This window comes from Zalophus californianus, chromosome 12, assembly GCF_009762305.2.
Source record: "Zalophus californianus isolate mZalCal1 chromosome 12, mZalCal1.pri.v2, whole genome shotgun sequence".
Taxonomy (NCBI): Eukaryota; Metazoa; Chordata; class Mammalia; order Carnivora; family Otariidae; genus Zalophus; species Zalophus californianus.
This window is the reverse complement of record NC_045606.1, coordinates 61,141,872-61,154,772: the sequence shown is the minus strand read 5'-3', so window position 1 is coordinate 61,154,772 and position 12,901 is coordinate 61,141,872. Positions and strand designations below refer to the sequence as shown.

General features: G+C 55.7%; 1 protein-coding gene across 1 annotated transcript; it reads right to left on the bottom strand.

The window, feature by feature from the left end:
- Positions 1-1,099: 1,099 nt before the first annotated feature.
- On the bottom strand, positions 1,100-12,191 carry GHRHR (growth hormone releasing hormone receptor). The gene is made up of 13 exons (XM_027574453.1): positions 12,135-12,191; positions 10,461-10,563; positions 10,232-10,339; positions 9,623-9,720; positions 8,420-8,517; positions 7,595-7,727; positions 6,114-6,267; positions 5,789-5,849; positions 5,270-5,339; positions 4,471-4,562; positions 3,763-3,892; positions 3,170-3,211; positions 1,100-1,391 (listed from the first exon to the last, which is right to left on the bottom strand). Exons 1-13 carry the CDS (start codon positions 12,189-12,191, stop codon positions 1,266-1,268), a joined length of 1,272 nt encoding a protein of 423 aa, XP_027430254.1. The 3' UTR covers positions 1,100-1,265.
- Positions 12,192-12,901: the final 710 nt, after the last annotated feature.

The following is a 12,901-nucleotide window of genomic DNA, read 5'->3' as shown; positions in this document are numbered from 1 at the left end:
TCAGAGAAATGCAAATTGAAACAACAATGAGATGTCACTTTACACCCATTTGACTTGCAAACATTAAAAAGCTGGGTAATGCCAAGTGTTGGTGGAGCTGCTGGTGGGAGTGCAGATTTTGCAAGCATTCTGGAACGCAATCTGGTAGTACCTCATCACAGAAGAAAAGGCATATGAGATGACCCGGCACTTTTGCTCCTGGGTCTGTGTCCTGGAGAAAGGCTCACTTGGACAGGTGCATGAGGGGACAAGTGCGTGAATATTCACCGGCGGGGGAGAGGGGGAGACGGGACGGGTCAGACGTGGGCGATGACACCATGTGGCACCATATGGCAGTCAAAACAAGAGACCAGATGAGCACACAGCAACACGGGTGGATGTCTTCAAAGCAGAACGCTGAGGGGAAAATGTTAGAAGCAGGATGGAGCATATAACCGACAAAATTTATGTAAATCGAAAGTACAGACACACACAAAATACCACCTATTTTGCAAGAACATACAGAAACACAGATATTCACATTAAACACATTGAGATGTTTGCCTGTGGGAGGAGGGGGATGGGATTGGAGATAGAGACAAGAGAGAATACGTCTTAAGAGGGGCGCCTGGGTGGCTCAGTCGTTAAGCGTCTGCCTTCGGCTCAGGTCATGATCCCAGGGTCCTGGGATCGAGCCCCGCATCGGGCTCCCTGCTCGGCGGGAAGCCTGCTTCTCCCTCTCCCACTCCCCCTGCTTGTGTTCCCTCTCTCGCTGTGTCTGTCTCTGTCAAATAAATAAATAAAATCTTAAAAAAAAAAAAAGAATATGCCTTAAGAATAAATTAAACAGGAGGATTCTTGCACAGACGAATAATGGGGACGGAACACAGCAGAGGAATGATAAAGGCATTTCTGCACCAGAGATCAAATCAAGGCTGAAGGTCCCTCCCCTGTGGGGCACGTATATTCACTCAAACTCCATATCTATTCGTTTACAAGTTTATTGGCTTCTCTGGCCTTGGGCTATGGGCCAGACTCCAGGAGGAGGAACAGGAGAATGGAGGCAGAGCAACCGAGGAGGTCAGAGGTAGACACTCAGGGACCCAGGGTCAGGTGCAGGACAGGGTGTAAGGGTTGCCCCCGCCCAGGGCGGGGCAGCAGCTGCGGCGGAGGCATGGCCTGAGGGCTCTCCGGGGCGCTGGTCCCTCTTGCTCCTGCAGAGGGTGGTGGGCCCACTGGAGCTGCCCAAGGTCAGGTGTGGGCTCCAGTCACGCGATGTGGCCAGCCTAGCAGGCAGACGTCAACACCTTCACCCCAGAGCGGGAAGGCATTGTCCACTTGGTGCGGGCCCTCCGGGCAGGCAGCAGCTCAGGGTCATGGCCGTGCCACCTCCGCGAGATCTCGGTCCTCACCTCCAGGGGCAAGGGAGAGGATGTTAGGAAGTTCCCACTTCTACTTCCGTACTCCATTCCAGGGTATAGGGAGAGCCCACACAGGAGAAACAGAGACATGGACTCCTGGGAGAGGAGAAGCCATAATTGGCCATAGCTACCGCTAAGTATTATCTCTGGAAGATACTACTTCTTCCTTCCTGTGAGTATTCCTGGCCATTCCCTTTAGCTCTTTTCTCTAACTTTTAGCACTGCCTTTGTGTGAGTCCGATTAAAGACATTTTCTATGGGTGCTTTCTTCTGTTTCTGGCCAACTAACCACACTGTCCTCCCTGAGTACTTCCCATCCCCTGCTCTGGGATTCAGTCCTTCCCTGCCCACTGAACCGAACTATGGCCACTGGGAACCTGTCCAGAGGATATGACCTAAAGGTAGAGACGATGGAACCCTGTCTAAAGAGCCGCAGGTGAGGGGACTGGGATTCCCAAAAGAAAAGCACCTGGTTGGGGGTGGGGGAGGACAGGGGAATCTGCATTGTCACATCTCCAAGGGGCTGCTGGGGTCAGAGGGAGCTGAGAGGCTGTGACCACCCCCCCTCCCAACAGAGCTGAACTTGGGCTGTAGTGAAACACAAAAGGGAGACAGATTTCTGTTCAATGTAAATGTGAGCTTCCCCACAGTTGCTTAACAACAGAAGAGCTATTTATGAGTAGTAAGCTCCCCATCACCAGAGTTATACAACTATCTGGTCTCCAATATGATTTCCCGGGACGGATCCCTTCACAGCTCTTCGTGGAATCCTCTTTCCCAGGTGCCCCCAGCCTCAGCCAGGGCTGTTCCTCACCCCTGTCAATGCCTACAGGACCCAACAGCCACTACAAACAGATACGGCAATCCTGTGTGTGCACCCAGACACCCGGTAAGGCTGTGTGAGACCCAGGGTGGCTGGGGTGGGAGTGAAGAGTCAGCAGGGTGGGAGCCAGTCAGGGACAGAGGTGGCAGGAGAGGGGCGAGCGCCATTCCACAGCTGACAGATGGCACGTGCACCCAGGTCTTCGGCGGATCGGAGCCCACGGCAAATCCGTGCCACAAGAGGGAGCCCGTCACTCTGCCGTGCACACAGCAGCAGGGCCTGGGGTCCAGGGCACTAAGCTAAATTCTCCCACCTCTCCCACAAAGCTAGTCTGTCCCAAGGGACAGGTGCAAGGTGCCTCCTGGGTGGGATGTTTTCATTTTCCTCTCTCTGCCATCTTTCCATATTTCTACAAGCGTATCGGCACTATCTCTCTAGTCATGGGTGTGTCCTCCTGTTTGGTCTGTTCTTCCGTCAGTCCCTCTCTTCCCGGTGCTTTCTCTCCGGCTCCCTGGCTCTGTTCTCCACCGTCCTCCTTGTTGCTGCACCTGTTTTCCTAGTCCGCTTTACGTCTGCCCCTGACTTCTTCAGTTCCTCTGTCTCTGTTTTCTCTGTCTCTCCCAGAGCTGGCTTATTCCCTCCTCCACTCTCCGTTTTGTTCAGTTTTAGGAACACAGAATTGGGGGATCCTTTTAGACCGTCCCTGGTCCTGAATGGATAGTATATTTGGTCCAGCCCAGAGGAGGGACGGATAAAGGACATTAACAGGAAGCAATCAGGTTCAGCTTGATCTAGAAGCTCAGGGCAGACTAAGCTTCCCAAGGGATCATAGGAGTCAAGGTTCAGTTTGAGCTGGAATTTACAGGGCCTGGGAAGAAGAGAAGTGGCCTTAGGTCTGGTGGGAGGGAAGACTCAATGACTAGGGATAGCCTGGAGAGTTGTATACCTCTTGGTTGAGGAAGCAATACAGGATGGCAACGATGAAGCCCTGTGGGGCCAAAGAGAAAGGACCACATCAGAATACAATGTCCTGGCCATAAGATGTCCACAATCTTTCTACTATCTTTTCTTCCTCTCACCCACAGGCTGTGGCCTGGGCCACGTCTTTGGGGAAAGGGAAGGAGGTGCCTGGCACATTGTTTCATGTAATCATCACAGCAAGCCTGCTAAGGCTGTACTATTGATCCTGTTTCTCTGATTTTCTTTATTTCTGCATCTCCCAGTATTGAGCACAGATGCTGGCACATAATAGATGCTCAGTAAATGTTGGATAGACAGATGAGTGGATGATAGATGCATGGGCGAAAAGGTGGGTGGATGGATAGATGGAGGATGGATGGATGATCAGTAGATGGATGGGTAAGTGGATGAGTAGATGGGTTCAGGGAAAGTTGAGTGAATAGAAAGATGGACGGATGAAAGAAAGAATAACCAGCCTAGCAACCCTCAACCTACCATGAACTCAACCAAACCCGTGGGCAGCATTGCCTCCCTCCTGCCCGAGGACTCGGTGGGAAGAGTCCCTGTGGGGGCCCTCACCTGGAAGGAGCCCAGTCCCAACTCCAGGGGGAGGCGGATGCCCAGGCCAGCACCGTCAGGCAGAAAGTTGAAGATGACGTAGTGAATTCCAAACAGCGGGATGAGGAGAAGCGTTGATTTAGAGAGACGCCTGCAGGGAAAGACAAGCCCTAGGCACCCAAGGCTGGAATTAGAAACTCCCACATGTCCCCTGCTCACTCCCACTTCCCATCAGTTCCCCATACAGACTCTCTGCACCAGGGACCCTAGAGGACACCAGCCTCCCCAAACACAGTGTGGTACAATGCAGGGCTTCTTTACTTCGGGACCATGGATCTTTTTGTTCTCGCTGCCAAATGCTCAATTTTTTTCCAGTCAGCATCTATGCATCAAAGTCTAGTTCAAAGACCACCTCCCCCGGGAAGTCTTCCCTAACCAAACCTCACTCCCATCCCCTCATCGAGAAAAGTTCTCCTTCCTCATGATCCCACAGAAATGGACCCCAGCACTCATCAGTCCATTTGGCCTGGTAACTGGATATTTGGAGCCTCCATCGTCCCCACATAGGGTGGGGGGGTCTCCTAGAGGGCAGGAACCGGATCTATTCTCTCCCTGGAAGCTTAGGGCGGAGAACGGTTCAGGGGAGTGAATGAAATAGAACCACACCGACTCCCACTCCGGTTATGTCCCCGGCGCCCCCGAATGCACACACGTGTGCACACACATTACCAGTACTGAGACTTGGTGTGGAGGCTGCCCTGAGCTGGCTCCAGTTTCCTCAGCAGGATGCGGATAATATTGAGAAAAAGCCCAAAATTCACCTGGAAATAGAGGTGCGGGAAGGTAAAAGGCAAGAGTCTGGAGTAGCACTGGTGGCCTGGGTCAGGGCCTCTTTGGGAATTAGAAACCCCAAATCCTTGGGACACAGGGGATGTGCAGGTGGAAGGATGTATAGGTCATTGCTCTAGAACTTGTATCCTGGAGACTGGGGGGGTCCCACGTGGAGCTCAGGGGCTCAGGGGCTCAGGGTCCCCCTCCCTCTCCAGCCCCTGGAATAAAGGGTGGGGGGTCAGGCCTGTCATCCTGCCTCCAGCACCTCCCAGGGTCTACTCTGACACAAAGTAGGCGTCCCCCACTTTCGATAAAATTGGGGGCAATGTGCACATTCCCCAAGGCCACGCAAACCAGCCCTGGCTGCCCTGTTTTCAGCATGGCAGCCGTGGGTGGGTTCAGCTACCACCCTGCTTCCACTCCCCCCACACCAGCCTCACTGTGGTGGCACACGATCTACAGTCAGGCACCGGATTCATCACAACTCTGAGCTAGAAGGTGCCCGAGCGCTATGGAGACCACCCCCCTAGTTTTACCAACACTGAGGGCCAGAGAGGGCCTCACAGAGAAGCTGGCAGAGCCAGGCTGAAGAACCCTGGTATCCTGACTCCCAGCCAGGAGACATGTTTCCTGCCCTAAAGACCCTTCGGCCGACCCAGGGAGAATAAAGCAGAGGGCGCTGGCCCCAGGGACTGACCCCAACAGAGAGGACGATGGGCCCTTTGATGATCCACCAGTAAGGGGAGCTGTCATCCAGGTCCCAGCACCTAAGGAGAGGACAGGCCGGGACTGATGGGGGCACCCAAAATGCCCACCCAGCCTCATCTCCTCTCTCAGCCAGTGGGACCCCCTTCCAAAGGGACATGTCAGTCCATGCTAGGCTTACCCTCTCTCTCTCTCTCTCCACCTAGCTGCTTCTTGCTGGCCCCAAAACCGCCCCTGTTCCAGGAGGCCCCTATTTACTGTGTCCCCAACCCTCACCTCTCCCTGAGCCCAGCACCCTGAGAATCTGAGGGCCCCTGCCACCCCAGGTCCTGCCCCTTCCACGCTGTCCACAGTGGCCTTCCCATCTTGCGCCCGAGCCTGGGAGTTCCCTGAAGGCAGGACTGGGGTCTCCCCCTCCTCTCCCCAGCTTGGACCGCCACACTGCCTGATTGTCCAGCCCACACCCCAGGGGGACCCAGCACCGTGGGATGAGGTAGCCCCTCAGACTCACGCCACATCCTCGAAGGCCAACTTGCAACACACCCACAGGCCAGTGAAGAGCAGAGGAAGCCCTGTGGGGGTACAGAGGAGACACAAGTAAGGGGTCTGCATCCTCGGCTCAGAGATCTGCCCCTACCTGCCACCCCCACTGCCAGCCACACGGGGCACCGGGAAGGGGGGACCAGGAAGCTGTAGGACTACAGGCTGCTGTCCCTTCCCCCACCCCCCGGGCCTTGTGTCATCATCAGTGAGCTGAAGGGACCTTTGGGTGAGCTCCCTGTGCATTCCCAGCCCTCCCCGAGCCCCATGGTGCCCTACCCAGCCTCGGTGCTCACCCCAGCCGGCAAGAACCAGCCACCAGAAGGCTCGCCTCGTGCTGGGCGACTTGGAGGCCAAGAGGCAGGTCAGGTACACGGCTTCCACCAACAGCCAGCTGAAGTTGGTCATGGTGGCGAAATGGGAGGAGGCCACAGAGACCTTGCACAGAACCTGTGGGCCGGGGGCCTGGCTTCTTCAGAGCTGGACACCCACTGGGGCCCCTACCCCACCCAGGCCCCTCTACCTTGGGCTGCCCCAGAGGGGCCGTGGTAGAATGATGTGGTGGTTAAGAGCCCAGATTTGGGATCTGGGTTCACATTTAGCATGTATTAGCTGGGTAGCCTCCCCAGACCACACCTTTCCATCTGTCAAAGGAAATACTTCCAATACCTTTCGCATGGCCTCATCATGAGGATTGGATGGAAAGTTTGCATGTGAATTGCCACTATTTTCACTTGTATTCAGTCCTTCCTGACCCCATGTCCAACCCCAGAGCTGTGGATATGGACCCCCATTCATTTCTGCAAACATACGGGCCCTCACCCTGCATTTGCTCATTCACTGCAAGACTTGCTCATCAGTCGGGGGTGAGGAGCACCACCTCTGAGCTCAGGTGGCCTGAGCCTGGCCCCAGGCCCACTCATGTACAAACGGGACTAGAATGAAAATATACATAGGAAATAAAAGGTGGTAATATATGCAAAGCGTTTAGTGCAATGCCACCACATAAGTGCTCAATAATATCATTACTATTATTCCTTTCATTCGTTCATTAAGGTCATTGTTGGTTTGTCCACCTGTGTATCTGTCCATATCCAGCACCGTTTTAGTGTGCCTGGAGAGAGCAGGGCCTCCATGTTACCCCCAGCTGTCTTTTATTTTCATTCTCCTCTGCTTCTCCCACCTTCCTGTCCCCCTACAACTTCTCTGGTTCTTCATGTTTCCCCGTCTGTGAGAGTCTGTTCACCCTCCCTCCATTTAACATGTCCTCCCTCCCCCGCACCTCTTCCCAGCTCCAAAGCTGCCTCCTCCCTGAAGCCCCGTTCTCAACACTCCCTCCCCCACTCAGTGGTCCCATAACCTGGTACATTCTGTCCCCTAGGCCCCTGGGGTGCTTCTTGAGGGAGGAACCCGGTTCCGCCTCACCCCCGCACGTACCCACACCCAGCCACAGATAGGTTGGCATGTTCAGGGAGGTAGGAAATGCAAAGACTGTTGGGGCGAAGTGTGGGCTAGTTTGGAGTACAGAATAAGGAACAGGAAAGGGAACGTGGGATATGGAAATGACATGGAGCGGCCCCAGGGTCCAAGAACTGGCATGGGGATTTAGGACCTGACTCTGGGGAGGAGCGGGAAGGGAGAGGGTGTTTCCCGTCCTGTAACTGACAATTGCAGGGCCCCAGGGTCAGGCCCCAGGACTGGACGGGCCCATCTCTGTCTCTAATGCAGCCTTCCTTCCCCCCAACCCACCCCGGGGCCCTCCCGCCACAGCTGCTACCGTGGAGAAGCTGCAGTGATCTGTGTTCTCCCCACGGAAGAGGGTGGCGTCCTTCAGGAATACAGCACCCGCCTTGAGGATGAAGGTGACAAACAGCTGGGTGTGGATGTAGTTCCGGGGACAGTGGAGCCTCCTGGAGGAGTGGGGAGGGAGGAGGGTGAGCACGGTGGGAGGCGAACTGAACGGACTTGAGTCAGACTGGGCTGCACTTGGAGCTTCAGGTGTAGCCATGCAGGACAGCTGACCAGCCACTGCCCCAGGCTCACCATGGGCGAGAAGACAGAGAGGACCAGCCCCTGCTTTTGGGGAGCTCAGAGGCGGGGGACAGAGGCAGAAAGGGCAGGTGCTGCCCAGGGGAGCCTCCTACGTGCTCAGAGAGATGAGGCACAGCCCCATGAGACAGACAACAGCACGAGCCATGTTGTGGGGCTCAGACTCTGAAGTTGGGGGGCCTCAAGAGGGGCAATGGTCAAAGGGTTGGAATTGTCAAGAAGGGTATCACGGGGAGAGGCAAAGAGGATTCTTAAAGCAAATGGGAGTTGGGCTTCGAGTTTTGACAGGTATCAGTATATCAGGAACAAAGGAACTGGGCATTCCAAGCCAATCGAGTACGTTCCACGTAGGCAAAGGTGTAGAGATGGCAGGGAGTCCCAGATTGCAAGGGGTGGAAAGAGGACACCCTGGGAAAAGGAAAGGAAAAGCCAGGAATGGCCATGGTGCCTAGATCCGGAAGCCTCCGGAACATCCAGGCAAGGAATCAGGCTTAGTGCTGTGGGCAATAGGGAGGCAGCGAAGGTTCTCGAGCAGGCGAAGAGGACGGCAAACCTGAGAGCAACCAGGATGGCAATGGCCACGGAGAGGGTCGCGACGGAGATACTATGGCCCAGGGTGTAGATGATCTTCACCGTGGAGAAGTAGGATTTCTGGGAGGGTAGAGACAGAGAAAGTCTCAGTGGCTGCACTTTGGGAAAGGGGAGGCTTGATGACCGAGCAGGTGAAGGCTCTCAGTTCCACCCCAGAACTCCCCGTCTGGGGGCAGGGGCACCCGTGGGAACCGTGGCAAGCTCCCTCATGAACAGAAGTGCTTGTTTACAGCCTGTCTTTCACCTGACCTGCTGATGGGCGGTGGCAGTCGGGGGCTGGTGAGGGAGGGGACAGGGAGACAATTGACTCTGTTACCGGGGTGGGACAGACGGCAGAGAAATTACAGCTTCGTTCATTGGTATATTCTTCATTCATTGAGGAATGAGAAAAGCTCACAAGGAAATGGGGTTTGTTTATTGACATCCTACTGCCTCACCATCTTGGGCACACAATGTCCCCCAAAGAAAGGGGGCAGCCCGCAACAGCCACAGGGAAAAGTTCTTTCTATGACCAAGTATTTGGATCCATCAAAGTCCAGCCTGGACACCCTACCCCCACCCTGAGATGGAGATGGAGGGTGCAGCCTGAGGAAGCGGATCCCGGACCCCTGAGGGATGCAGGCAATCACCAAACTGTGTCTGTTTTTTCATCTGAAAAATGGTCAGACTCATGCCTTGCCTTGCAGGGCTGAGGGGAAAGAGATATGGGACTGGGGGGGTACAGAAGCACCTTGCAAAGGCCCTGCTCAATTTGGAAGGGCAGGGCATGCACACCACTCCACAGACTGAGGACCAGAGAAGGGAAGGAACGTGCCCAGGACCACTAGCATCCTCTGTTTCCCTGGAACCACTCAAAACTCTTGCCCTGGAGGCCTGGGCACAGAGAGGGCATGCCAAGGAGAAGGCAGGCAGTACATCTCCCACCCTGCCTTCTGCCTCCCCTCTTTCCCAGCACCATGGCCCACATGGCCCACGTGTCACCCTTGGGCAATTAGCAAAAGACCTGGGCCCTCTCTTTCCAGACACTACCATCTTCTGGAAACTTCTGCAATTTATATTCCAACCTGCTAGCTACAAGGGAAATGGTAATCCCTCCAGTTGTACAGTCCACCATCCCTAAAACATCCATGATGACCCTTCCTCCAAGATGCCAGAAGCCTCTTACCTCCTCTGTCAGCAGCTCTAGGGGCACAGGGCACGCCACAGGGTAAGGTGGGAAGGGCTCGGACCAGCCCATGATAGTGCAATCCCGCTTCACAGCCCCTGGGAGGCATGCAGAGGTGGGAACAGAGAACTGGTTATCGCTCCTTCTCTCTCTCCAGGACGGGTGGGGGAGTTGTGGACCATCCAGTGACACTAGCAGGGTCGGCAGACAGCTCCTCCCACTGGCAGAGAGGGGGTGTTCCTCCCTCCAGGGTCCTGGATTCCAGGTGCAGCCCTTCCCCCCCCCCCACTAGGCAGCTGGTAGCACCTGAACAGTCAGATAGCTTCTGCCCCCTCCACCCCATAGGCAGCCCCTCTGCTAACACCAATGTCTGCTCACCAATCCTCACCCCCTATACGGTTAATGTTCTTGTTTTCCCCAGGTCACAGGTCAGAAAGCTGAGGGTCAGGAGGCTGAGTGACTTGCCCAAGGTCACATGGGAAGATGGGAAGTTGGTGTTCAAATCCAGATCTACTGCGCCCAAAGCCAGGGATGAGCCTGCCATATTCTGGCATCACCAGATGAAACCACCTCATCTCCCCGACTTACCACCACACCCGGAACCCTCACCTGGCTCTGAGCTGAAGTGGGAGAAGAAATCGGGGCAAGAGAGAGTCACCCACTCGCCGGAGCCTGCCATTGGCCAGCACAGCAGCCCATCCCACGTGCTCGGGCAGCCTGCAGAGAGAGATGGGAGCAGAGCAGACTCGGGGGGACGGGCCCCTCCGGCATTTGGAGTGATGAGGCTGGAGGAGATAAAGGAGTCAAGAAGCCACCCCCTCCCTCCCAAGCGACGTACCCAGGGTGGTGTTGGGCATCCCTTCTGCTGCTTGCAGACATGACCTCTCATCCTCTCTCAGTTGGGTGATGAAGTCGCACTCTGGGTGCACATAGCTGGATACCTGCGGGAAGGAGGTAAGGGGATAGGCCAAGCTGATCGGCTGCTCCTTCTGGGCTCTCTGGTCCCAGTGACCTCAGGACAGAGACAAAGCCTGGTGCATTTCTGTGCCCCTGCTCCTGAACAGGGCCTGGCTCATGGCACTGGCAAAGGCACTTGGTGGAGGAGGGAAAGGAAGAGGGAAGGAAGGAAGGAAGGAAGGAAGGAAGGAAGGAAGGAAGGAAGGAAGGAAGGAAGGAAGGAAGGAAGTGGGGGAGGGAGGAAGGGAAGAAAGATGGACATTTGGACTGATGCCTCCCAATTTCATGTCATGGGAGTAAGTTCTGAGACACATCGAACACAAGTCTTCCAAAGATCTCCTGGAGCTGGCGGAGCCCACGACTCATCTGTGCGGGGCCTCTCCTCCATCCCTGCTCTCCTCCCCCCATTCTGCACTCCTGCTCCCTGGATGCAATTCTGCACAAAGTACCTAGGTAGGCGGAACAATGTCTGCATCCTAATCCCTGAAAACTGAATATGCTCTCTGGCAGGGCCAAAGGGATTTTGTAGCTGGGATTAAGTTAAAGATCTTCTGATGCGGAGATTATCCTGGATTATCTGGGTGGACAGAGGTCCTTATAAGAGGGAGGCAGGAATGTCAGAGCCAGATAAGGAGATGTGAAGGAGGCGGAGGGGAGGCAGGGGGAGGTTGGGGGGTTGGTGGGGTGCACACAGATGAGTTGAAGAAGACTCCCTCACTGCAGAAGGGAAGGCAAAAGAAGTTACTTGTATGGCAAAAAAAAAGAGGGCAAAACAGGTGAAGGAGAGGCACAGGGAGGAAAGGTACAGCACGGGAACTAAAGCGGCAGGTATTTTATGAGCGTTGTGTGGTGACAGGTGGGGGCCACACTGGCGGAGAGCACAGCAGGACATACAAACTTGTCAAACTGCTATGCGGTATACCTGAAACATGCTGGGAAATTGCAGCCCATTCAGGGAGGGCCCCGACCAGCAACCCCCCTCTCCAGCACATTGGTTGGCCAGAAGCTCCTCCAGCCCTGGGCGTATCAAGAAAGGAACAGTCCCCCAAATGTGGGAGGGGAGCAGCTGTTCTCCACTTACTGCGCAGACCCACCGGGTCCCAGGCCACACCCTCTTAAGAGGCCGCAACCAAATGTGGCTCCTGGGATGCTGGGGATGGTGAGGGGTCTGGAGATTTTTGTGGAAGAATTAGGGACCTGTAGCTCAGAGAAGACTTGGAAGGCACGAGCAGAGCCAGAGAGGCCCTAACAACCTCCCCTGGAAGGGCCCAGACAGGGCCTGGAGGGAAGCAACGGGGAGGCTAACAGCTTAGCCAGGTTTTCCTGAGCCAAGCAGCTGCAAGGGGAAGGGGAAGGGGAGGGAAGGAAGGGGGGCAGAGGGGGCAGGGGGTCTCTGAGCCATGGCCAGTAACCTGCTCAATAGGAAGAAACTCCCGTGCTGGGGAAGAGCAGTGGGGACCCCACCAGGCTCCAGCTAGACCCCCCACTATAGCCCTGTGCCTCCCAGATCTGGAGCCCAGCAGGAGAGGTAGGAGGGTCTGTGTCTGCTACTCACAATTGGCAATGGGCTCAGTAAGCAGAGGATGCAGGCACCCCATGCCCTGCTGTCCATGGTGGGGCTCGGAGGTAGCTCCCTCAGTCAGCGTCCTTCAGTCCTATCCTCGTTGTGAGCCTCGGCCCTCTTCCCTCCCCACGGTCCCCCACGGTTCCCTCCCCACGGTCCCCTGTCCCCTGCCACTGGCTTCTGCCTCCCCAACTCTGGTGGCTGTTTACATAGGCAGGAGCCAGCAAAGGGGACAGAATCAGCTAAATATTCACAGGATTGCAGGACACTGTGCCCAACTCAGCCCCGGCCCCCAAGTGGGCCTCCACATCCCCAACAGGGAGGGGCTGAGCACCCCGCCCCCTTCCACTGTGTCTGTAAGTCTGCCTGTGTGCCTGTCCTGACAGCAAGGGCCCAGAGAGGTGACAGTCACAGGACACTTCTTGCCCTGGCAGGTCATTATTCTTTACCATTTCCTTCTCTGAACCCAGCCTTCTGCTGGCCCACAGTGGAGAGAGCGCCCCCCCCGCCCCCACCATGAAGGAGACTCAGAGAAGACCTGGGCCCACCAGTTTGAGTGGTGACCCGAGCCTCATCCACAGGGCTGCAGGGTGGGCTCAGGGCTGTGGGGACGCAGCGGGGATGGGGGGTACCAGTGGAGGTGGCAGAGTAGGGATGACCTGAGAAAAAGAAGCGAGATCACGAAGACCCTGCTTGGCTGGCCAAGGTGTCCTATCAGCAGGACCTCGCTTCTTTCCCCACAGGGACGGCAGCCTGGA